We start from the raw sequence: 27,557 nt of genomic DNA, 5'->3' as shown, positions 1-27,557 counted from the left end.
TCAAAAATGCTTTCCAGAATTGTGAAGTAAATTGTGTACCCCTATCTGTGACCAAGCAGGAGGGGGTACCGTGTAATTTGTAAATGTGATTTAAAAAGAGGCGTGCCAGCTGTTGAGCGGAGGGAATGGAGGCGCATGGAATAAAATGGGCCTGTTTTGAAAAGTAGTCCTTAACCACCCAGATGACTGTTTTCCGCTGGCTGGGTGGCAAGTCTACGATGAAATCCATCAAGATTTCCTCCCAAGGGCGGGAGGGGCTTGCCACCGGCTGCAATAGTCCCTGGGGCTTACCCACTTTTCGCTTGGCCATAGCACATGTAGGGCAAGCAGCGACATAATCTTTTACATCCCTCCTAAGTGTAGGCCACCAGAATTGTCACCTTACCAGATGTAACGTTTTTACAAAGCCAAAGTGCCCTGCCGTTTTGTCGTCGTGAGAACATCTCAGAACCTCTGCTCGCAATTGCTCTGGCACGTACAGGCTATTTTGTCTCCAGGCCAAAGTATTTTCAAAAGAAACATTGTTTTTACTGGTTTGCAACCATGTATCCGTTTTTAAGGCTTGTACGAACTGCTGTTGCAATTGCGATGAAATTGACATGCGTCTCCCTCCCCTTGCGGGCGGTTGTGCCGGAGTACGCTGCATTCCAGTTTGGCTGCGCGTGACAGCTTGACAACCCAGCTGTGTGTCGGTCCACACAGTACCTATAATGTCTGATGCCTGACTGGCATCCTGGGGCCGCCGAGAGAGAGCATCAGCTAAGAAGTTCTTTCTTCCCGGTATGAACTTCAGCTGAAAATTAAAGCGGCTGAAAAACTGAGCCCAGCGAACCTGCTTGGGGCTGAGGCGTTTCAGGGTACTGAGCGCTTCCAGGTTTTTGTGGTCCGTCCAGACCTCAAAGGGGCAAGTGGCCCCTTCCAGGAGGTGTCGCCATGCCTCTAAGGCAGCTTTGACGGCAAAAGCCTCTCTCTCCCATACATGCCATCTCCGTTCTGTTTCGGAGAACTTGCGGGAGAGGTACGCGCAGGGCTTCAGCTGATCCTTTGGATCCCGCTGAAGCAAGAGCGTCCCAATTGAGAAATCGGAGGCATCTACTTGGACTTCAAAGGGCTTGGTGTTGTAGAACCGGTTCGGCTGTGAACAGGCTTTTGAGATGATCAAAAGCCCTTTGGCATTCAGGTGTCCAGTTAAGTAGCGCTCCCGGGTTTCATGCCTTGCGCGTGTCTCCCAGACCCTTGGTGCGGAGTAAATTAGTTAGGGGCAAAATGATTTCCACTAGTCCCTTGATGAACCCCCTGTAAAAATTAGAAAATCCCAGAAAACTTTGTAGTTGCCTCCTAGTGCGTGGGCGCTCCCATGCCAGGATGGCCTGGACTTTCCCAGGGTCCATTTCGATGCCCCTCTCAGAGATTCTGTAACCCAGATAATCTGAGATTTATGAAACTTGCATTTAGAAAGCTTGGCAAATAGCTCGGCTTTGCGGAGTTTCCTGAGCACCTGCTTAACCAGGCATTCGTGCTCCTCTTCAGTCTCAGAATATATCAATACATCATCTAAATACACAAGGACCCCCTTGAACAAGTGTTCTTGCAAGACCTCGTTGATGAATTGCATAAATACCCCTGGTGCCCCTGCCAAACCAAACGGTAATACTTTATATTGGAATGATCCCAGTGGGCAATTGAAAGCCGTCTTCCACTCATCCCCCTCCCGTATGCGTATGCAGAAATAGGCTTCTCGCAAGTCCAGTTTAGAGAATATTTTCCCCTTTGCCAGATGTGCTAATATGTCTTTGATTAGGGGCAAGGGATATGTGTTTGATATGGAAACCAAATTCAATCCGCGGTAGTCCGTACAGAGTCCTAATGTCCCATCTTTTTTTCCTCTGAACAACACTGGGGCTCCAACTGGCGAGTTTGCGGGCTCGATGAAGCCTCGTGCTAAGTTCTTGTCCACAAACTCCTGCAATGCTGCCAGTTCTTTCTGGGTCATTGCGTAAATTTTTGGCTTTGGCAAGGGTGCGTTGGGGACCAGTTCTATCGCACAGTCAGTCTTCCTGTGGGGTGGGAGTTTGTCTGCTTCGTTCTCCCCGAACACATCTGCAAACTCAGTGTACCTGTCCGGCAAGCCTTCCAGGGCCGCTGCAGCCAGATTTGTGGTTGTAGATGCCGCCCTCCCCACCGCAGCATGGGGAATTCGGTACCCTGTAGGTGCTTGGTAGAAGCCGTCTGCAAACGTGATCGTCCTGCTTTCCCAATTTATGTATGGGTTCCTTCGTACCAGCCACAGAATGCCTAAGATGATTAAAGGGTGGCCCACCGGTGCCACAACAAATTTCAGTCTCTCCCGGTGGCTGCCTAACTGCAGCGCCACTTCTCCGGTGAATTGGGTGACCGGGCCCCCTCCCGCTGCCGAACCGTCCAATTGCGTGAACACTATGTGGTGCTGAAGTGGAAAGCAGGGGAGATTTAAATCGGCAACCACGTCCGGGTGCATTAGGCACCTAGAACAGCCCAAGTCTATTAGGGCCCAGACTTCAACCGACTTCTCAGTGGAACCTAACTTAACTTTTACGTACAGGGTGGGACAGTTGGCACTCACCCAGACGTTGCTGCGCCCATTCTCCTCCACCTGCCCTCTGGCGCTTCTCAGGGCAGGTGGCTGGCGTTTCCCGCCGGTTCTTCCTGGTCGTTCTCCTCCTCTTCACTGGAGTAAGGTAGTTCTTTTGCTCCGATCTCTCCCCTGGCCGCTGGCATCTTTTTGGGCACTACGGGTGGTTTGCCCGGCGTTTTTCCTGGCCTGTCAACTGCCTTTGTTTTCGGGCACACCGCCGCTTTGTGGTCCTTTCCCGCATCAAAAGCACTGCCCCTTGGTGAACCGTCGCTCCCTCTCCTCTCTCCAGGGTTGGGATGTTGGCCTCACCGGTCCTGCAGCGGTTCGGGGTCCCTTTACCGTCGCTGCTTGTTGCGCCGCCCTCTTGGCTTGTAGGAAGGTTTCCTGGGCATTTTCCGCCTTACCGGCCAGCAGTATCCACTCATGTAGAGTGTTTAGGTCGTCTCTGCATAATGCCCACCTCAGAACGTCCAAGTTCAGGCCCTCTTTGAAACGTTCAATTAGGGTAGACTGCGACCAGTCCACCACCTTTCCAGCCAGTGCTTTAAACTCCATGGCATAATCTGCTACAGATCATTGCCCTTGGCTGATTCCCCTTAGGGATCTCTTCGCTCTCTCCTTTTCTAAGGGGTCTCTGAAGTGCAGATTTAGTGCCCAGAGGAACTCGTCAAATTTATCGAGTTCTGGGGCTTCTGCCTGGCATAGCTGCACATACCAGTCAGCCGCCCTTCCTTTAAGTTTCTTAGCAATGGCATTAATTTTGTCCTTTTCTGAGCGGAAATATGGCCCAAATTCTTCCATGTAGTTCTTGGCATTTGTTAGGAAGAATGATAATGTTGCTGGGTCCCCGTTAATTTGACCCCAAAGTCTTTCACCCCCGCTCCTGGTGGGCTCCAAACCACATCTGGTCGTCTGGACGTACCTTGGGCTGCTGGGGTTCTCCGGTCTCGGTGTAGGGATTCCCCAAGCCGGAATCCGGGCGGCGTTGCCTCAGTTTCGTGCTGACTCCAGCCTCTTCCCAGCAGTCGCGTCTCCAGGGTGTGTGTGGGGGGGAAGATGACCTCCTGGCGGATTCCATGAGGTGAACTCTGCCCGGCACTGCCTCAGCCTCCTGCCATCTCCTTCCTCTCCCCGGCTGTCACGTCTCAGGGGTGGGGGGGGGGGGTGATGAACTTCTGGTACCTGGTTCCACCTCAACCCTTCCTCGGGATTCCCACGCCACCGACCATCTCAGGAACAGCTGTTCGATTGACTCCAGCCTTGCCATTATCCTCAGCCTCTCAGCTGTTTGGGAGCCTTCCTTGGTTCGTCCGATCTGGCGCCTTCCCTCTGCTCCTGCGATCGTCGAGGATAGCAGGTCCTGTGGCTTCCTAGATGCCCCGGGCGTCCCTGGTAGGGATCCCGGCGTCTCGTCCAGGGTGACCCACTCACCCTGCGACTCTCTGGTGGCTTCAGGTGTCCTGCTTCTTCCGGCCTCCTCCTCGTCCGAGCTTGATCCCGAACCCTCCTGGATTTCGTACCGTCTGGGAATAGGGTTCTCACCGATTGCCCGTGCTGTGGAGTCGGGTGCCCCGTCGCCGGTCCTCTGGTAGCCACCTCTCCGTGGGTTGAGCCTTTCCATCGCCAGCTTTGATCCCTCACAGACGAAATCTGGAATGGTGCTAGCGGAAAATTTTTTTTTGATTCCCGTCTTTATGTGATGGTTGCCTTATTCAAAAAAACACAGACTCACCAGCCAGGGCTAAGGATATCTGGTTTATTAAGAATAGAATGCAGACACGTAGAAAGACGGGAATGAGCACATGGCGTGCGAGATAGCCGGTAAATACCCGCTGTGCGGACCTGATCCTACCCCACCCCCCATTGTCCCAAAGTCCTGACCGGCGGTGAACCCGGAGTCTTGATGGGCGATCAGGGGGCGATTCCGGAGTCTCGATGGGCGATCAGGGGGATTAGCACTGATTACCTCTGTCCTCTTCCTGTGTCCGGAGCAGGTGTGTCCCCCGTGGTAATGCAGAGATGTCAGGGAGATAGGATGATGGCTTCTCGGGTCAGGGCAAAGGTATGCTCCTTTGTCCTTTATCTGTATTGTCTTTCAGTGCTTATGGGATTAGCCCTGATTCTTTCCTCCCCTCTCCCCTTCACCGGAAAGGCATGTTCCCCGTTGTGATGTATGTATACATCGCAACGGTTGACATGACAGCAAGTTGTAAATGGGGCAGCCATTGGATGAATAGAATCAAGGTCCATACAGGGCGAAGCCAGTGGGGATGGAGCTGTAGTTTAACTAGCCTGTTCTTTTGAGTCCAGTTGTAAAGGATTATCACCAGTGGGCTGATCATCTGGGAAGTTATAGAAGGATTGTATTATGTTGATCAACTTGGTGTTCCCTTCATTTGTCTGAATGAATTTTGGGCTGGAGTACCTTCTTTTTTGTTTTGTGGGAGAGTTAAGCACTCAGAGAATGAACTTGTAGGCATTTCAACAGGAGGACAGCTGGAGGGCAGTAAAGTGTTGAGGGACTCAGTTGCAGCAGTCACTGACTGAAGCATTGATTTGACTCAAGTTTGCCTGTAATTCTTTGTTCTTCTGTAGAGAGGGTGCCAAACAATTGAGCTAGTTCTTCCTCATCCTCCATAGGGTCGACTGATGTATCTTCCCTTTAATTAAATTGGTGTGCTCCTGTGCTTATCTGGTCCTGAACTTGGGAATTGGTAGAGTACTCTGCTGTGTAGGTAGTTGCTGGCTGAGATTATAAACTCTGGGATTTATGCCATCCCCCCTCGCAGGCTTGACTTTCCTCCCAGAATTTAGCAGAGGCTGTACATTGCTATTGTGAAAGACACGTATAGGCATGATTTGAAATCCCCTTACAAAATTTTTAGGTTTAAAAAATCATTGAAGGGAGTGCGAAGTGCCTAAAAGTCAATATTATTCTTTTGAGTCCTTGCCAACTGGGAAGCCAGGAGATTTCTGGCTGGAATATACTCTACGATGAAGAATTTGTGAGAGGGAGTGAAGTATTGCTTGTCTATTGTGCCACTTGCCTTCATTAAAAGGGTTAATTGCAACCTGGAGCAGAATCCTGTGTCACTGCAAGATTAGTTCATCCCTGGCAATTTCCATATATGTGGGGTCTTGTGCAGCATATGGATTTTGAGTAAGTGCTGGAGGAAATGAGTTGGTGGCTGACTCCGTAACAGGTTTAGTTATATGCTTTTCCATTATAGCCTTAAGTTCATCTATTTTCTGATTGGCGTCTAGCAGCTGATTGAAAATTGCAATAACCATTTAGTTTAAATTACTTGTGGTTTTAAAAGTGTCTTCTCTCTATCTCTATCTCTCCTACAGAAGCCTTATCATCAAAGGAAGGGAAATCATCTACTTCCCAATCAAATAGGGCATATGATTTATTAGCAGACATTGCAAGGGGAGAAGGAGAAAGAGAAGAACACTCACATGCTGTAACCTTATACTGGAACAAATCCTCCAGTTTTAGCTGTCTGGAGGTTGCCACAGACTGGTCGGAATGCTTGGAATTTTCTTTTCGCAACATCTCAGGCTTGTTCTTCCCTTTGAATTCTTTTCCATTCCTGTCTTGTAGCCATTGCTGCCCCGCATCATGAGCAGGTGTCCGAGGCTGTTGGATTCCAGACTCTAAAATACCAACTAACCTTAATTCTAAAATTCTAAGATTGCTAATCCTAATATAGGGAACTAAAATTACTAATCGGTATTAAATAAAATCACTAGGTAAACTATTTGAAAACTAAATAAATGAGTAACTAAAACAAAAGAGTTAAGAGCTCACTAAAATTGCTGTCACTCTGTGGCCATGTTGCTCTCCCCTCTCCCCCAGTCATCAAAATCAATTACCAGCCAAAAATTAATAATGCACTTTTGCATCAATTTTAGACTAGATACTCCATAAAGTACTGTTGTGTACGCTCCAAATACACTATAACCAAAACTTGAGGAAGCTTACATTTACTGACAGAAGCATCAATGGTCAATGATCTTTATGGGAAAAAAAAATCAAAATTAGAAATAAACAAGATAATACAATGGCACACATAAGCTGAATCCTATTACAGTATAACAGAACAGAAAATTTTCAGACCAATGGCTGTTTCCTAAACTGGCATGGCTAATTAGAGATTTAATCTAAATTGTTTTTGACATGCATATAACTGTATGAATTCCAGAAAACAGGTTTATAGAGTGAAGTGTTCTATATAAGTCTAGTTGTAATCAGACAATAGTAGGTCAGTGCTTAAAAACACACATCTGCTTGATTCTCAAAGTACCTTTTATATAGCAATATGTCCAAGTTTTATCTAATTATATAACCAAAACACGAATAACTGTTGCCAGATCAACCAGCTCAGACATGGACACAACTGATACACTAAGCCTAGCTATGCAAATGTACTCCTTGCCAATACCACTATCTGTACATCCAGGAGCAACTTAAGAACAAGCAATGTTCCCAAGATGCAAACCTAATATTTAAGCAAAAAATGTGATATCCTTCCTAAACAGACTGAATCCTAATATCCAAACAAACTGAATCCAGAAAACAGTGCCAGGCTTCCACTTCTCCCTTGAAATTAGGTGATAAACAATGCCTTCAGAGTAGTGATGGCACATCACTTCAAAGTTTTGTATGAGCTTTTCAAGAGATGGCATGTTGTTATTTAGTAACATAGGTGAAAACCTACCTTACATCATGGCTTAAGTTTCCACAAGACGAAGCCTTCTGAATGTGTTAAACTATAACTTGCATAATCCAAATGCACATAACCAGTGCTAACTCTGGATATGAATAATGGAAAGTGTACTCCAACACATCTGGAGTCTTCCAAACTGAGGGAGTTTGTCATACACAAGTGCCAAAGAATAGTCTTCCAATGCCACCATCTGGACACAATATAGAAATATTACTTAGGATATAGTGGCCCCCAAATCCCCTGCAAAAACTTCTCAAAACAGCATCACAATCAGTGATAATAAAAGCCAATAAGAGGCCAGAGAGAATCAACAATCCTATGTCATCCACCTGGGTAATCAGACCAGGTTCAGTTCTACATCAACATCCCATATTCTCGACAACTACCAGATTACCATGGGCTCAGATAAAAGGAGCCATAAAAATATTTCTAGGGTTATAAACCTTCTTCCCTAATGTTCCCTTGTCTTATAGTAATAACATATAAAGGATATGAATTTCAACCAACAACAGATTGTGTTGATAGACTTGCCTTTCCATGGTGAATTGCCTTTGGAATATATTCCTTTTCAGTGGTCTTCAGAATCACTTTAGCAGCGCTGTTAAAACTTCTAGGAAAGGTGTGTATATTAAATTAAATTAAATTAAATTAAATGATGGTCAAAGACCAAAAATGTCAATTATAATATAGTCAAGTAAAGAAAAAAAGGGGGGGGGGGAAGAGGGGAGGCTAACCACATAATTTTAAAAAATAAGCCAAGGGATTAACTAAATGAACTGCAAACTCTTTAGACAGCAATAAATTAGCCAGCAGATTAGCCATGTTAGCGATTTTGCGTAACTGTATAGCTTGATAAAAATATTTGGCCACCAGGTGTGTGAGTGGGGAATCAGTATCCTTTAAAAAGAAATAAACATAAAATCTATCAGTATGACCCACAATTTAGAAATAATTGGGGAGATCAGAGCACATCTTGGGGCATCATAAAAAGGACACTGCATGAGGACATGGTCAAGAGTTTCTACCTCCCTGGATCTACAAGGGCAAAGTCTCTGAATAAGGAGTCCCATGAAATCTTCCTGCCAGCAGTGCTGAAGGGAGGGCATCAAAGTGGGCTCTGGAAAAGGTCCACCTATATTTGCTTAGGATTAGATTGTGTAGGTACCCCACAGTAGAGGGCTTGCAGCTATCTAACATTTGGCGATAGAATTCAGGAGCACTGACAATCATTCATTTCGGAGTTCAATGTCCTTCTTTCATTTACTATTGATTTGGCCTTCTGCAGAATTAGTTGACCTAAATATTCAGTAGAGAGGCCAAGACTGCAAAGTTCTTTTGTACAAGCACAGTGCCAATGAGATTGGTAACTGTCTGACAACCGCAAAGGCATCAGGCCTGTAGGACTGAACATGATTTTGAGTCCTTAAGTTAAAATCCTGATCCAAGCCTGAGCCTTAATAATTGACACATTCACTTCAAGCCTCCAAACTGCATTGGGGGTGCATTTTGGGATACCAAAGACCTAAGAAAATTTGACTGGATGGTTTCCTAAGCCCTTAGGTTTGTTTATGGACCAACTTGTATCCCGTATAGTAGCTGGGCAACTGTTTTAGCCATAAATAGTTTAATTGCTGCTGGGATATAATTTGCCCGTTGCCTGTAAAATTTTATTATTGCTTGTGAGCTCTTCTGGGCAGAAGTGGTGTAAATTACCTGGGCTGTTAATTTCCTAGAGGCCTGAAACACTAAGGTCAGGTATTTAAAACGTGTAACTTGTTCTAGTTCATGGGAGTCAATTGTCCACTTTTGCTTTTGTCTTTTATTACAGAGAACTAGGACTTTACATTTGTCATAATTTTTAATTGCTCATTACAGTAGGATACCAGGGTTCTTAGTGCCCACTTCATGCCTATGGAAGACAAGGAGAGAAGAACTGCATCATCTGCATAGAGGAGAACTGGGAGATGTCTATCCGCCAATTTAGGTGTGTGGGTATCAACTCTCTGAAGAGTTTTAATCAGAGAGTTGATATGTTTAAAAGCAATGGTGCTAAAATGCATCCTTGTTTCACTCCCTTAACAGTCTGCATAAAATCAGAAAGGTCCCCTCTCCGGTTACATCTTACTCTAAGGCCGGTTTTATCGTTTGTTGTTTATTCGTTTAGTCGCTTCCGACTCTTCGTGACTTCATGGACCAGCCCACGCCAGAGCTTCCTGTCGGTCGTCAACACCCCCAGCTCCCCCAGGGACGAGTCCGTCACCTCTAGAATATCATCCATCCACCTTGCCCTTGGTCGGCCCCTCTTCCTTTTGCCCTCCACTCTCCCTAGCATCAGCATCTTCTCCAGGGTGTCCTGTCTTCTCATTATGTGGCCAAAGTATTTCAGTTTTGCCTTTAATATCATTCCCTCAAGTGAGCAGTCTGGCTTTATTTCCTGGAGGATGGACTGGTTTGATCTTCTTGCAGTCCAAGGCACTCTCAGAATTTTCCTCCAACACCACAGTTCAAAAGCATCGATCTTCCTTCGCTCAGCCTTCCTTATGGTCCAGCTCTCGCAGCCATATGTTACTACAGGGAACACCATTGCTTTAACTATGCGGGCCTTTGTTGTCAGTGTGATGTCTCTGCTCTTAACTATTTTATCGAGATTTGTCATTGCTCTTCTCCCAAGGATTAAGCGTCTTCTGATTTCCTGACTGCAGTCAGCATCTGCAGTAATCTTTGCACCTAGGAATACAAAGTCTTTCACTGCTTCTACATTTTCTCCCTCTATTTGCCAGTTATCAATCAAGCTGGTTGCCATAATCTTGGTTTTTTTGAGGTTTAGCTGCAAACCAGCTTTTGCACTTTCTTCTTTCACCTTCATCATAAGGCTCCTCAGTTCCTCTTCACTTTCAGCCATCAAAGTGGTATCATCTGCATATCTGAGATTGTTAATGTTTCTTCCAGAGATTTTAACTCCAGCCTTGGATTCCTCAAGGCCAGCTTGTCGCATGATGTGTTCTGCATACAAGTTGAATAGGTAGGGTGAGAGTATACAGCCCTGCCGTACTCCTTTCCCAATCTTAAACCAGCCCGTTGTTCCGTGGTCTGTTCTTACTGTTGCTACTTGGTCGTTATACAGATTCTTCAGGAGGCATACATGACGACTTGGTATCCCCATACCACTAAGAACTTGCCACAATTTGTTATGGTCCACACAGTCAAAGGCTTTAGAATAGTCAATAAAACAGAAATAGATGTTTTTCTGAAACTCCCTGGCTTTTTCCATTATCCAGCGGATATTGGCAATTTGGTCTCTAGTTCCTCTGCCTTTTTTAAACCCAGCTTGTACATCTGGCAATTCTCGTTCCATGAATTGCTGAAGTCTACCTTGCAGGATCTTGAGCATTACCTTACTGGCATGTGAAATGAGTGCCACTGTTCGATAGTTTGAACATTCTTTAGTGTTTCCCTTTTTTGGTATGGGGATATAAGTTGATTTTTTCCAGTCTGATGGCCATTCTTGTGTTTTCCAAATTTGCTGGCATATAGCATGCATTACCTTGACAGCATCATCTTGCAAGATTTTGAACAGTTCAGCTGGGATGCCGTCGTCTCCTGTTGCCTTGTTATTAGCAATGCTTCTTAAGGCCCACTCAACCTCACTCTTCAGGATGTCTGGCTCTAGCTCACCGACCACACCGTCAAAGCTATCCCCGATATTGTTATCCTGCCTATACAGATCTTCTGTATATTCTTGCCACCTTTTCTTGATCTCTTCTTCTTCTGTTAGGTCCTTGCCATCTTTGTTTTTGATCATACCCATTTTTGCCTGGAATTTACCTCCAATGTTTCTAATTTTCTGGAAGAGGTCTCTTGTCCTTCCTATTCTATTGTCTTCTTCCACTTCCGCGCATTGCTTGTTTAAAAATAATTCCTTATCTCTTCTGGCTAACCTCTGGAATTTTGCATTTAATTGGGCATATCTCCCCCTATCACTGTTGCCTTTTGCTTTCCTTCTTTCTTGGGCTACTTCTAGTGTCTCAGCAGACAGCCATTTTGCCTTCTTGGTTTTCTCTTTCTTTGGGATGTATTTTGTTGCCGCCTCCTGAACAATGCTGCCAACTTCTGTCCAGAGTTCTTCCGGGACCCTATCTACTAAGTCCAGTCCCTTAAATCGATTCTTCACCTCCACTGCATATTCCTGAGGGATATTAGTGAGCTCATATCTAGCTGATCTGTGGGTCTTCCCTAATCTCTTTAGTCTGATCCTAAATTGTGCAAGAAGAAGTTCGTGATCTGAACTACAGTCAGCTCCAGGCCTTGTTTTTACCGACTGTACAGATGTCCGCCACCTTTGGCTGCAAAGGATGTAATCAATCTGATTTCGGTGTTGTCCATCTGGTGAAGTCCATGTATAAAGCCGTCTCTTAGGTTGTTGGAAGAGAGTGTTTGTTATGCAGAGTGAATTGTCTTGGCAAAATTCTATCAGCCTGTGTCCTGCTTCGTTTTGTTCTCCCAGGCCATACTTACCTGCAATTCGAGGTGTCATTTGACTGCCCACCTTAGCATTCCAGTCTCCTGTGATGAAAATAACATCTCTTTTAGGCGTGTTGTCCAGTAGTTGCTGCAGATCCTCATAGAACTGCTCTACTTCAGCTTCTTCAGCATTTGTGGTTGGGGCGTATATTTGGATCACTGTGATGTTAGATGGCTTGCCCTGAATTCGAATTGAGATCATTCTGTCGTTTTTGGGGTTGTATCCAAGCACTGCTTTAGCCACTTTACTATTAATTATGAAGGCTACTCCATTTCTTCTGTGGTCCTCTTGTCCGCAGTAATAGATCTGGTGGTCATTTGATGTGAAGTGGCCCATTCCAGTCCATTTCAGTTCACTGACGCCCAGAATGTCTATCTTTAATCTTGACATCTCACCAATAACCACATCCAATTTGCCCTGGCTCATAGATCTTACATTCCAGGTTCCAATGGTGTGTTGATCCTTAGAACATCGGATTCGCCGTTCACCACCAGCACCGTCGGCCGCTAGCCGTCCTTTCGGCTTTGAGCTAGCTGCGTCATCACGTCTGGGGCTAGTTGAGCTCATCCTCTGTTCCTCCCCAGTAGCATTTTGACCATCTTCCGACCTGGGGGTCTCATCTTCCGATGGTATACCGACATATCTCTGGTTGTACTGATCCATTTAGTTTTCACGGCAAGAATACTGAGGTGGGTTGCCATTACCTTCCCCAGGGATCGCATTTAGTCTGACCTCTCTGTCATGACCTTCCCGTCTTGGGTGGCCCTTCACGGTTTAGCTCATGGCATCATTGAGGTGCTCAAGCTCCAGCACCACGACAAGGTAACGATCCTTTGCTGAAGGGTTTTATCGTATAGCTTATGAATTAGGAGCAAGAGTCTTTTGTCTATCTGCTCAGAATGTTCCTAAGTCTGACCCTTGAGATATTATCAAAAGCTGCCTTGAAATCAATAAAGGCTGCATATAGATTCAGACCAGAGTGGTTAGTATATTTGCCTGCTGGCTGTTGAAGCACCAAACAATGGTCTATAGTAGATCATCCTAGTTGGAACCCTGCTTGCTCAGGGTCAGTTATTCCCTCATCTATTACCCAGGTTTGGAGTTTGGTGAATAGGTACCTGGCATATAATTTGCTAATAATGTTCAATAAACTAATTGGCCTATAGTTAGCTGGGTCATTTCTATCCCCCTTTTATATAAGGGAACAATTATAACTTCCCCCCAGTCCTCTGGAATTTTAGCTGAGTCGTTAATGTATGAAAAGAGCGAGGCCAATACAGGAGCCCACCAGTTTGAATTGGATTTAATTAGCTCAGGGGCAATATGATCACTCCTGGGGGCTTTACCACACTTAAGCTGGCTAATAAGATGTTTAACTTCCTTCCACGTGACTGGGGACCACTGTGGTAGTGAAGGTAAGAGTAAATCCATCACATAGGTGTTAGCATGCAGATCGCAGTAGAGGGCTTGGAAATGATGTACCCAGATGCTTGAGAGACTACTACAATGCACTTGTATGGTGTCATCATGGGAACAATTAGTTATAATATGCTAGAATAGGGAAGGATTTTTTTAACTTTGTAGCTTTGATTAGCTGCGACCATTTTTTCTTCTGGTGTTGGGATTTTTTCTTTCTGAGCATGGCCTTATATTGTCTTTTCTGCTCCTTTTAAGATTTGGATGGAATCTGGTGAATTGGCCTGAAGTGAGGTGGCACAGGATCCCAACAGTGCTGCTTTAGCAGCGATACAAGATTTATCAAACCAGCTGTTAGAATGCCATCCCATTCTGGCTGGGTTGGTCTTCGCCTTCATTACAAAAGCTTGGAGCTTAGCTATGAGGTCATGATATACATCAAGGGTGCTGCTGTCTTGTAGGGTGGTTGGGTCTGTATGCCCCAAAGTTACAGAGGGATGAAAAATATGACTTTCTTCTTCTGAGTGAAACCATTGGGCTATCCTATCTTCAAGGGAGTTATTCCATCTGGCCCTGTAAGAGCCACCTCCCATCAGGCATTTTGAATTGGCCTTAATTTGGCTCCTAATTGGGCCTTGCCTAAATTTACAAGTAAAAGTAAGTGGAAGGTGGTCACTTTCAGACCTAGGAACTAGGCCAAAGTGATTAAGGTGAGGGGCCAGGTCTCTAAAGATTATTAAATAATCTATAGTGGATAACTTGTGGGCTGACCAAAATGTATATTGCCCAGGGAAATCAGTTTGGACTGAACCATTTAACACTTGAAGGTTAAATCTATTTACAAGATGCAGCAACCTAAAGCCAGCTAGGTTGTATTTTGTGTCTTTAAAGGATCTGGACAAAAATGGTGGTTCAATTACTTCTTCAGGGGGACAGGCATTAAAACTTCCATAGAGCGCTTCATCGTTACAACCAGATCTTGCATTGAGATCCCCACCTACTAGAATATATGCACCGGGAAAGTTATTCAGACAAAATGTGAGGAAGGTATCAACCTGATTCTCTATGTTCGGGTGACCTGTGACAGAAGCTGCTGAGGAGGAAGATAAAAATTAATATAGTTAAGGAAAATTGGTCAAAGACTGACAAGACTGATACAGCATTCTCAAATTGGGGTAGTTGCTTTACAATTTGAATACAGAAGTTAGAGGCTATAAATAGACCGAGTCCCCCCACCCCCGAGTCTGCCATCTCTGAGGCTAGGCTGTGCAGGGGCTAGTAGAGAGAAGTAGTTAGGGATTAAAAATTCCCTCAGCATTCATGTCTCCTGCAAAAAAATTATTTCAAATTGGGATAGAAATCCAAGAAAATCAGGGTCTGCTTGTTGTGAGGCCCATCCATCTATATTCCAAGAGAGGATGGAGAGATTGTTAGCAGAATGTAGTTGTCAGGTTGCTGGTTCCCTCGGGGTGCTGTCGCTGGATAGTTGTTCAGAAGGAGCAACACATGGATTGAACAAATTGGTGATTGGGGAAGAAGACAGAAGACAGATCTCCTGTTGACAAATAGGATGGATGGTGTCCTGAATCTGGGATGATTCCATAGGGGAAGTTTTACAGGTAGAGCAATTCAGGCTAGATTGGGGATCAGAGTTAGAGGATTGATTATGTTCAGGGTTCCTGTGGAGAGAATTGACTTGCAAGGAAGAATGGCAAGTTGTAGAGGCAACCATTGGATGAATAGAATCAGGCTCCATACAGGGAAGAGATGGAGCTGTAGTCTGTCTAGCCTGTTCTTTAGAGTCCAGTTGTAAGGGATTATGACCTGTGGATTGATCATCTGGAGGATCATAGAGGGATTGTGTTACATTGATCAACTTGGTGTTCCCTTCATTTGTCAGAGTGTGTTTTGGACTGGAGCACCTTTTTTTATTTTTGGAGATGTTAAGCACTCAGAGGATGAACTTGTAAGCATTTCAACAGGAGGACAATAGAGTATTGAGGGATTCAGTTGCAGCAGTCACTGACTGAAACATTGATTTAACTGCCTCAAGTATTCTTATAATTGTTTGTTCTTCTTCTATAGGAAGGGTGCCAAACAACTGAGCTAATTCTTCCTCATACTCCATAGGGTCAACTGATGTCTGAATCTTCCCTTTAATTAAATCTAGAGTATTATGCCTCCTTGCTTATCTGGTACTGACCTTGGAGTTGGTGGAGTGCTCTGCTGTGTGGGTAGCTGCTGGCTGAGATTATGAACTCTGGTGCTTATACTGTCCTCTCTTGCAGGCTTGGCTCTCCTTCCAGGAGTTAGCAGTGGCCATACACTGCTATTGTGAAAGGCAAGTATAGGTGTAATTTGAAATCCCCTTAGAAGATGTTTGAAAATCAATGAAGGGGGTGCAAAATGCTTAAAAGTCAATATTATTCTTTCAAGTCCATGCCATCTGGGAAGCCAGGAGATTTCTGTAAACTGGCTGGAATATACTCTACGATGAAGAATTTGTGAGAGGGAGTGAAGTATTGCTTGTCTATTGTGCCACCTGCCTTCATTAAAAGGATTAATTGCAACCTGGAGCAGAATCCTGTGTCACTGCAAAACTAGCTCATCCCTGGCAGTTTCCATACATGTGGGATCTTGTACAGCATATGGGTTTTGAGTAAGTGCTGGAGCAACTGAGTTGGTGGCTGACTCCATAACAGGTTTAGTTATATGCTTTTCCATTATAGCCTTAAGTTCATCTATTTTCTGATTGGCATCTAGCAGCTGATTGAAAATTGCAATGACTGTTTTGGCAGTTAAAAGGCAATTCTTAACGACCAAGTCCACATCTATGTTTAACTTACTTATGGCTTTAAAAGCATCCTCCCTTCTGTCTCCTACTGAAGCCTCATCATCAGATCCATTTCCCAGTCAAATAGGGCTTAGGATTAGGGGAAGGGGAAGGGGAAGAGGACTTACATGCTGTGTCCTTATGTTGAACAGATCCTTCAGTTTTAGCTGTCTGGAGGTTGCCACAACCTTGGAGCGTTTGGTATGCTTGGAATTTTCTCTTTTTAACATCTCAGGCTTGTTCTTCCCTTTGGTCTTTCCCTTTGAATTCTTTTTCCTTCCTGTCTTGTAGCCATTACTGCCTTGCTTTATTGGCAGGTGTCCAGAGCTCTTGGGTTCCAAAATCTTAATCCTATCTAATCCTAGTTCTAAAATTCTAAAATTACTAATCCTAATACAGGAAACTAAAATTACTAATTGATATTAAATAAAATCACTAAATAAACTATCTTAAAACTAAAGAAAAGAGTAACTAAAATAGAAGAGTTAAGAGCTCACTAAAAATGCTGCCATCTTGCTCCGCCCCCCAAAATTAATAAAGGTTCCATCAGTTCAGATTGAAAGGACTGATACAAAAGGCAGCGCATCAGAAAATGTGATACCACCTCTATCACTCTGTCTAAACCAGAGTGAGTTTGGTTAAACTAGAGCCAGTTTGGTCTAGTGGTTAAGGTACCAGGCTAGGAACCAGGTGAGTTCTCGTCCTGCCTTAGGCATGAAAGCCAGCTGGGTCACCTTGGGCCAGTCCCTCCCTGTCAGCCCAACTCACCTCACAGGGTTCTTGTGGTGTAAATAGGAGGAGGAAGGAGCATTAGGTATGTTCGCCACCTTGGGTTATTCATCAAAATAATAAAGGTGGGATAGAAAATAAAACAGAACAAAACAAAACAAAAAAATAAACAGGGACATAAGATCTCATAATGGCATGTTATTAAACCTCCCCTCTAAAATCATAGGCAGCAAAACATCTAAAAGATCTCCTATATAGGACAAAAAGGAAGTCTAAGAAGTAATTATGTAAAGGTTCTGTTGGGAACGCTACCATTATAGTAACAACAAGCTTTGCTTTGTAAGTCCAAGTCAAAGACTTGTTCTTTTATCTCTAGAGCAGCTCTTGTATACCAAAGTCTTAAAAAATTGGGCTCAGAGGCCACTGCAATTCAAATACAAGACTATGCCTTTCCTCCAGGAAGAACCAAACTTATTAATGAGGATTAACAAGGATGTGGGAGATGTGTATTTGTTAAGTGTGCTTGTTCTATGGCAGTTACTGTACTTGTTTATGGACACTTTATTATTTCTTCATTCTGTTTTTAACTGCACTTTAGAACTTATTTCTTTTTTACCACAAAGGTGAAATATAAACTTAACATATTAGTAAGAATTCTAAATGTATCCAACACAGATACCTAGTTTCACAAATTAGTATGTAGTCAGTGCAGGCTGAAAAAAAAATCAAAGAAAAAAATAACACTCAAGCTTATTAAGCAGCATGGTCTGCAAAGTTTTGTTGGATATTCTGTCCTACAGAATACAAGGTAGATGGGTTATAGATGGGTTATACAGCATTGTGTTGAACAGCTGATTTTGTATAAACTACAGTACATGTTTACCAAAAGTAATCAATGAACAAAGCAAATATTATCAATCAATGTTAAGACCACCTTATGTGACATTGAAAAGGTCCACTATATCAGAGAATTGAAGTTTAAATGGCTAGGTTTATTAGATCTGATGCCCTATTTTGAAATACCAATAAAATATAAATTAAATTTAAAATGCTGCATGTTAAAAATAAGCTTCAGAATACCAGGAAAACTGTTATTTTACTTATTAGATTGATATTTCACTTTGGAGCTCAACACATGTACATCACAATCACTTCTCCAATTTTTCCAACAGCTTGGTGGAGTAAAATAAGCTAAGAGATAGTGACTGGCCCAAAGTGATCCAATGAGCTTTCATAGCTGAGTGCAGACTTGAACCTGAGTCACCTAGGTCCCAGTCTAACACCTTCACAACTGCATCACACACTTTATTTTATATAATAACATTAGTAATGTGTATGTGTATAAAAACACTGTTTAAAAAAGCATAATTAAAATGCTATTAGTCAACTAGTATTTCCTACTTGTAACTAGTAATTCTACGCAAGGAAATTTTGCATCCAGTTCTTTTTAAAGAATAAGAGACAGCTAGATATTTCTGGGAAAGCACGGCAATAATATAAAATGAAACATTAAAAAAAAACATTTGTCCTGAAGTAAAAGCAACTTGTTAACATACCAGGTATTCCTTATACCAAATTTCTGATTCCCTGTTGAAATGTTCACTTAATTCATTCCTACAGTCAGTATGACCTAAAGTGGTGAATAATCTACAACATCCACAGGGCACCCAGACTAGGAAAGCTACCTTACAGTAACAGAGTACAATGCAACATAGGGACATGTAGATAAAAAGCTATTAATTCTTAATTAGATCAAGACCAAATTTAATCCTACAAGTGTTTGCATAGGAACATTGCACTTTCAAGCCACTACTGTTACCTACCACTCATCCCTTGGAAATTATTACATTGGCACTGAATAAAGTTGTCCTTTAGAGTCAAACATGACCAATATAAGACTGAATTCTGTAATTTCAAGCTACATTAAAAATACGTTTGATCATCAGAGAGCAATAAGAAGCTTCTCAAAATCTGTCTCACAGATGAAAACGTTATAAGCAGCCCAAAAAGCGAGATCCATTAAAGAAACTGTAAGGCATTTTAGCTTATGTGAACAGATCTCATTTGTAAAAGATATCTGAAGATCAGCAGAATCTCTCTATTAACCAAAAGCTAACAACAGACTACTGGCAGAATACTGGCACTTGATAGTATGAGACAGAGGGCGAAGGATGGGAGAAAACAGCAGTCAGCATTACTGATTTTTTGTTTATCACTTTAACTATCATCAAATGTATGTATCACATGTATCCCCCAAATAATCACTTGACCCAACTCTGATCACAATCTGCAGGTCAGTCTAAAGGCTACTGTACCTCTTGTGTTTTCATGCTGTCTAACCACTAATATGAGCTAGAAACATACCAAGCAATTACTTCCATGAAGCTTCTATTTCTTAAAAAAAAAAAGTGGGGGGGAATACATACTTTTTAACTCATCTTCCCAAACTCAATGCCTGAATCCATCCCCACCCTCTCTTCCATTTTGTATGTAGAATTCAAGGGAATAAAGAGCTGAATTAGTCAAGGTCAAAGATAAAATGGAACAAAAAAGATATAAACAAGCGTGTAGTAATGTGGAAAGGAGAATACTATGGGGAGGGGAGGAAAAATTTTGCTGATGTCAGGGACATCTATCTGTTACAGATCTGGCTGGGTGACTTTGGGCCAGTCTCTCTCTCTCAGCGCAATCCACCTCACAGGGTTGTTGTTGTGAGGAAAATAGGAGGTAGGATTATTAGCTATGTTTACCACCTTGAGCTATATATAAAAGTAGGCAGAATATTGTGTGATTTCCTAATACAAATTGATAAAGTCTTGGTGCATAGCATGCCACATTTAACTGGTTGAAAAGAAGAAAGTCTGGATAATTGATGTGGCAATACCAGGAGATAGTAGAATAGAAGACAAAGAATTGGAGAAGATCACAAAGAATCAAGATCCGAAGATTGAAGTTGAAAGATTATGGCATAACCGGCCATGGTGGTCCTAGTGGGTAATGGCATACTGGACATACCAAAAAAACCCTTGGACAGCACTTAGAAGATCTGCACATTGACAAAATTTCTGTCAATTACAAAAGGCCACACTGCTTGGATCTGCACATATACTAGTCTGATACATTACAACATCCTAGGTTCCTGGGAAGAACTCAATGTGACTGAAGGCCAACACCAGCTAAAGAACTGGCAGCTGTGATTTCATGTTGTATAAGGAAGGCTGAGAGAAGGAATATCGATGCTTTTGAACTGTGGTGTTGGAGGAAAATTCTGAGACTGCCTTGGACTGCAAGAAGATCAAACCAGTCCATCCTCCAGGAAATAAAGCCAGACTGCTCACTTGAGGGAATGATATTAAAGGCAAAACCGAAATACTCTGGCCACATAATGAGAAGACAGGACAGCCTGGAGAAGATGCTGATGCTAGGGAGAGTGGAGGGCAAAAGGAAGAGGGGCCGACCAAGGGCAAGGTGGATGGATGATATTCTAGAGGTGACAGACTTGTCCCTGGGGGAGCTGGGGGTGTTGACGACCGACAGGAAGCTCTGGCGTGGGCTGGTCCGTGAAGTCACAAAGAGTTGGAAGCGACTAAACAAATAAACAACAAAATAGTAAAGGGCACCTTGGGTGCAATTCCAAAACATCCGGAGCACTTGAACACCTTCAGCACTGACAAAATCACAATCAGCCAATTGCAAAAGGCAGCTTTACTTGGAACAGCTTACATCCTGCGAGGATACCTTTAATATTATTAAACAACATCTGCCTATCCCAGGTCCTTGGGAAGGACGACAGGTTGGCAAAAATGCCAAATCCAGTCTAAACATCTGGCTGACTATAAATCAACCGTAGTAGTAGTATCTTAAATGACAAAATGTCCCACACATACCAAAATATACTTAAAAAGAAAAAAGAAACCTGACATAAACTCAACGAATCTACCTACATGTTATTTTTCAAAATAATCAACACTATTATCTTACAAATGGACTACAAACACGTATGCCCCAAATAATCACCACCGGATTGAGGAGAAGCGCTTAAGAGGCGAGTGAGCGAAGTATGTTCGAGCCTTAGAAACCGGAGTAGGGACTCGTGGGCGGGAAAAAGGAAACACGATCCGGGAGGGCAGCCTCGAAGGGTCCATATTGCCAATAGCACTTGTGGGAGAAGAAAATGCGTTTTTTGGGGGGGAGGAAGAGCGCGCTACGACCCCCCACCACCACTTGACGAGATTTTGGAGGCGAGTAGAAAGAGCTCAGGCGCCGAGCCCCCACCCCTGGCTGCGGCAACTGGGGCGGGCGGGAAGCAGGGAAGGGAAGCGGTAGGTAACATTCCCGCTTTCCCCCACCCGCCGCAACAGCAGCAGCAGCAGCGGCGGCGGCCTGAGCCTGGCGGGGCGCCTCTCACCACCTCAGGCAGCGCTCACTACCCTCCCCCTTCCTCCGCGACCGTTAGGCTCCTCTCCCCCGCCCACGGAGAGCGCAGGCCCTCAGGAATCGCGCCCCCTCTCCTCAAAAGAGCCCCCCTGCCTCGGTGTCCGAGTTTCTCTCCTCCTCCCGCCGTTCCTCCACAAGCAGGCCGGGCGCGCCGCCCCTCCTCGCCAGCCCAGAGACGACTGAGCCGCCGCGCCTGCACAACCGATTTCCTCCCCCCGCGCGCGCCGCGCGATCCCTTACCAATGCCGGGCGCCACATAGACGAAGTAGAGGAAGGTAGAAGAGAGCGAGAAAAAGAAGAGAGCGGCCAGCAGCGAGCGCCGGGGAAGCCGCCAGGGCCTCCGAGGGCTCCGCTTCCACCGCATGGTCCGCCCCCTCCTCGCCTTGCTGCCAGGCGATCCGACTGACGAGAGGAGGGGAAAGAAGAGGCAGGCAGGCAGGCGGCGGAGCTCTAATTGAGGCGGCGGCGATGTAGCAGCGGCGGTCGCTCCTCCTTCCCTCACTTGCTCCCTCGGTCCTTCCGCGCGGCTCCTCCACTACGGCGACGGCGCTGCATGAGTGAGGAGTCGGCCAGCAACGGCGCTCAACGAGCAGCCCCGGTTTCTCTTCTACCCTGCTTCTGGCCGCTCCCGAGGCTGGAAGCACCGGCAAACGGAGGGGGAGGAGCCGACGGGGGCGGGGAAATCGGGAGCCTTCAGGGGCTGTCTGCAAACTCCCCTGTCCGGAACGCCAAACGCGGACCTGCCCTTGACGCGCTCCCTCGGCCACCTTTCAGGGCCGCCCGCAAAGTCCCCTTTTCGCTCTTCCTGGTCCTGCGGGCTGCCCGGGAGGGGGTGGCGTTGGCGAGTGATGTCACCGATCGGGCTCTACTTGGCAAGTTTCGGAGGCTCTTTTCGCCCTACATTGTTTCAAGGCATAGCTTCAGTGGCCCAGATTTACTAACGTAACCCCAACATCAGGAGGAGTCTGGTAGCGGCTTTCCAGCCTAACGAATTGTATTAAACGACCTAAGCTTCTGTGAGATACAACTCATTTCACCACATGCAATCGATTAGCTTCCAAACTCCTCCTGATTTTTGGCTGCCATAGACTAATACAGCTCCTCTCCTCCTACGATGACTTCACCTAATTTTGTGACCCATGCACAAGAATAGCAGCCCTAACAAGTAGCTGTAAATATAGATTGTGTCCCAGCATTTAGTTAAATCACCATTTTAAAATAAATATTCACAGAATAACAAAGTGATCTCACTTAGCACAAATGCCGAGCCATGTTTGTGCCTCATTTATCTTGTGAATTTAAACACCAGTTTGCATACCAATTTGGGTTTATACAATCAGTTTTGGCAAACCAGTTTGTTGTGTGAAAAATCCTATTAGGGTAGCCTATTCTAATTCTGTACCCTCCCTATGCATTTCCATCATTTTCCTAATCAGCATAGTCTATAACGACCAGAGTTACAGAATTGGGCAGCTTTATACACTTCTAAAATTAAATAAATACTGTAGCTATGCTTGCAGAGATGATGTGAATTGCAGAGTCTAACTCATTGTAGAGTACCAGGCTGGAGTGGTACAAAGCTATTGGGAAACAAAAGGGACTTTTATTGTCATACTGTTACAATCCTGGGCCTTTGTGGAATGATTGAAGACATTTAAGATGTTATCACTAGTTCAAGTTGATCAACTGAAACACAAACATGGAAAAAAATGATGAGATATTCATATGCACAAATGAAAGCCCACACATTGTGGAACCAACTTCATAGGTGTCAGCCAACATGTGCTAAATGTGTTCACTACAGATAAGTTTCCCACATTTTGCAATTCACAAACTGAAGATAAAGGGCAGAAACAAGCCTCAGCTCACCATGCAATGCTATGTTCCACACAACAGTTATAACAGTGAAACCAAATACTTTAACAAAGAACTTGAACAATTAGCTCAGCTGGCCTACAAAAATATCATAAAAGACCCAAATGCTCAAGTAGACTTAATATGGGTGTGTTAAAATTTTGTGGGCAAATTCTCACAGGATGAGTGAAATAAAAATACTGAATTGATAACCATTGTTGAATCACAAAAGACATGTGATGAACATCTATTTTGAGAAACAGCAGGGAAGCACTGAATTTGGCACTCATCCAACTGGGAAACTAAAGCAGAGAACACATGATCACAAACGATGTAGTACTGCATTGACTCAACATTGGGAATGGCCATAGGCCAATCTAAACAATGCTTACTCTCAACACTCTCAATGATGATTCTCAAGAAATATGATGACAGTAGCTGCAACTCGAAAAAGAAATTCTAAAGCAAAATTGTAAGTATATTGCAAATGCATTGCTTCTCCCAACAATATGAACTTCATATTAAAAATGCAAGTGTGTTGCAGCAGCAAAAGTCAATAAAATAACTGGAAAAGGCACCTGTATTAGACATAAAACTACAGTGTTCTTAGTATAGAGTAAGAAGCTTGAAGGAGACTGAATTGCCTTCTATACTGGTCTATGATTGTAATAAAGATTTGATCTAAATTGTGTTCTGTGAGCTAAGCCACAAACTAAGGCAACACTTACAGTAAAAGAGGACTACAAAACTTATTGGGCCAGCAACCCAGGAAAGCAGCAGAGGCAAGAAGCAGTTATAATGTGCCAGAAGAAATGCAAAGGTAGGATTTTAAATCCCCTCAAAAAGAACATATTAAAGAAGAATGCCAGCATTTTTACACTGTCTTTTTGCCTCAAAAGTAGCCATCCCCAAACACCATTACTCAGGTAAATACCCAATTTGACCAGATAACAGCAGGCTAGTTTTCACAAAGGATACTCAAACACTGACCACCTCCATAAAAATCCACCAGCTAATGGAATGAGCGCAAGCAGTTCACATGCCTCTCCCTTGTGTATGTTGACTATGAAAAAGCATTTGACAACATAGAAATGAAGGCAATAATGAACACCTTAAGAAATCAAGGCACTGATGAGAACTACACACAGCTGATAGAATCAATACATGAAGGCTGCTCAACCAACAATTTTATTGCCCAGTCAACATCTCAATAGATTGAGGTGTCCAACGAGATAATACAATCTTCCCAAAGAGCTTCACAGTGGCTCTTGAAGAAAATTTCAGAAGCACATTTTAACTACAGTACCAGCAGCAGGAAGACTAATCTAAATGGAGTAGGGATACAGCCCCTTTTTATAGAGTTATGCAAATTGGAATATACACCTGATTGGATACCACAGCAAAGTACTTGGTTGAATACAGCAGCCCTTCATATGTTACTGAGGTCAGTGAGGTAGTTAGATAGAACTATGAGGTAATGGCAGCAGTACTACAAAGACAAGGGTGTATTTAGAGAGAACAAAGGCAATATTTCATGAACATCATTTCTTTCTAGAGATTTACTTTTGTAGGTTATCTTCTACTGTTCTTGCTTCCCAGAGCCTTTATCTCCTAGTATCTTTTCCCACTTATATCAACATTCCTTGGCCTTCTAAATGTTTTATGGCTGAACTGAGGTTTATTGTTTCTCAAGTTGCTGGGGAGGCAATTAGGAGAGAGGGATATTTTGCTTTCTTTTACTTATTTGGATCAGTGCTGTATTTTGTTGTACACAAGACTTGCAGTGCAGCCTCAGAAAAAGATCCTATAATCAGTAGTCTTGGTCTCGCTCATATTCGATTTAAATAAATTTACTCTTACCGGAAAACTCTGCCTGTCTCCAGAGCCCCCTTCACATTTGTAGGCACCCTAGCAGGAGTACCTGCAAAAATGGTTACGTCTCAAACTCCCCTGTGCCTTTTCTGAAATGGGAAGGTGCAAGATGGCCGAAACCGGGCAGAATTATGCTTTCAGGTGCTACTGCCGCTTTGAAGTTTCTCCTCTCCTCCCAGCATGGGACACTTGTCATTATTGGTGAAGCCTCCAGTTACATCAGACAAAACCAGGCAGATGATCGGACCCTTAGGCACACATCATGTTCCACATATGTGCTAAGCCTTGGTTTGTTCAATGTGATGTTTGTTGAATAAATTATAATTATCTGATTTATCTACCATACTAAACTTTGATTAAGAAACCTCCATTTCTGAGGTTATATAAGATGCTAAACTGTAGCCAAATAAATTACAGTATGGCTTTTTGTGACAGATGAACCCAATCACAATATTGCACAAGAAAAACATGACAAGACAACCTGTTCACTCAACTGGGAGTTTTACTTTATCAACTCTGTACATCAAAGAGCAAAACACAACTTTTCCTTTGTATCAGGGGCATCACTGATATAATTTAACACTTCAGGCATATGGTTAAGTGTTTCTATTCTGTTTTTCCATGATTCTGGTTGTGTAAACTGTTTTAGTAAAGAGTGAAATACGAATATTTACATATACATATTTTAAATCAATAAAAGAATAGTCTTGATATTTATTTAAGACAGCACCTGCTTAGTTAAGACGTTACCTCATAGATATCAGCTTGATAAAATTAGAAACAACTGCAATACCCCAATCCTCCAAAAAGTCCATGAAGAAGAAAGAGCATCATAGAAAATGGTTCTCTACTCCACACTTTGGGCCCCATAATAATTATACCAAAGTCCACAGAAAACTTTGAAGGGGAATTTGTTTCATCCGTTCCTTGGCTCACACACCTTGTGTAATTTACTAATGAAAGTGCTTTACATTTGCTATCAAGGCATAATCCTTACAATAACCACAAACCAATTATTTTTATTATTAACCAACAATAACATGAATAAAATGCGAACCAATACTACTGGCCAAATTGTCACTACTTTATTTTTCTTGCAATTTAGAACAGAATATAGGTCACACACAGTGTTAATTCATAAAGTTTTTTTTTTTAATTTATACATCATACACATGCCCATATCATACTACAGTATTTCATTTTGGAGTTAGCAACATCATGTAAAGCACAGAAAAGAAGTAAGAAATAGTAAGCCAAAGGAGGGAGGGCATGAAATAAGGAAAATGGAAGGAAATATAGCTAACTCTAATTTATTCCTTTCTGTCCTTACAAATCATTCTTGTTTCAACATTCAGCCCCCATACATTTTTGATTTCATCTTTTTGTGTTTTATCCCACATGTTGTAGGCATTTCCATCACATTCAACTTATTGTTATGATTTTCTTGACATATTCAACTCTCACTTCCAGATAACAGCAGATGTTACAGAGTTATTTTGCTTCCTTTTGACAAACATTCATTCCTCACAACAGACCATATACTACCCATTATCTTTTTACCAGCATTCACACTTAACCTTTCTCCGTTTCCCAGTCTTTCGTAAGCATTTTACCAAAGTACACAAATTCACCTACTTGCTCTTAATTTTTCACCATTCATGTATAATTTGCAGTCATTCACTCCTTTTTCCCTAACAGATGCAACTTCTTTAGTCTTGGTCTTTCTTACCATTAATTTTCAGATCCATCCCATTCACCCACTCCAAAATCATTTTCTATTTCCATCAAAATTGTTCTGCAGTTTCTCCCCCTCCATTGTGTGGTCTGTTAAAAGCACCCACAATAATCCAGATAACTCCAATTCATACTTCCTAGCATATGTTTCACTCCTTTCATTGATATTGAATGTTCCCCGTTTCAATGTTCTGTTAACATCGTAACGTTTCACATGTCAAACCGTTTCTCCATGTATACCCGCCTTGCTCATGGCTGGGTTTTTCCATTCCTGCGCTCTGCTTTGTTTTGGAACTTTGGAATGTATGTTTGGGTTTGCACTCCTGTTCAAGGTTACTTTCCCAGGCTCGTGTAATGGATCCTAGCACCTGGGAGGGGGTGAGTGCTGACGGGTGCTTGGGGCGGGACCGAATTGAAGGAAAGGCTTTTAAGTTTGTATTTCGCGCGCTTTGGCTCATTCTCAGCTTTCTCTGTATTTGCATACTATTCCTTTAATAAATCAGTTATCTTTAAGCCCGAGCTTGTGAGACTGAGTATTTGGGTTTAGGCAACCATTACATAAAGCTGAGAATCATTTATATCATTTCCGCTAGCCCCATCCCAAGTTGGGTAAAGAGGAGCACTAGCGATGATCAAACCTCCGCTTCGCGAGAGTGAAGGGAGCGAAGAAGAGCCGGACTCGACGAAGACTCTGCTAGCTCCAACTTCGAGAGCGCAAAGGGCAGCACGTCGGGAGAGGTGAGATGTCCAACTGGATGAGCTATTGTTGGCAGTGCAGGGCGCCACAGGGGGTGAACCCCAACTCGAAGTGGCAGC

General features: G+C 43.5%; 1 protein-coding gene across 1 annotated transcript in view; it reads right to left on the bottom strand.

Annotated features, from left to right (window-relative positions):
• B4GALT5 (beta-1,4-galactosyltransferase 5) overlaps positions 1–21,920 on the bottom strand; it is a 77,406-nt gene extending 55,486 nt beyond the window's left edge. The window contains exon 1 of the mRNA XM_063297071.1: positions 21,522–21,920. Coding sequence (XP_063153141.1) covers positions 21,522–21,645 — 124 coding nt within the window. The 5' untranslated portion in view covers positions 21,646–21,920. The remainder of the gene's footprint in view (positions 1–21,521) is intronic.
• Between the last annotated feature and the right edge of the window lie 5,637 nt (positions 21,921–27,557).

Source organism: Candoia aspera, chromosome 3 (assembly GCF_035149785.1).
Source record: "Candoia aspera isolate rCanAsp1 chromosome 3, rCanAsp1.hap2, whole genome shotgun sequence".
NCBI lineage: Eukaryota > Metazoa > Chordata > Lepidosauria > Squamata > Boidae > Candoia > Candoia aspera.
This window is presented reverse-complemented; position numbering and strand designations above follow the sequence as displayed.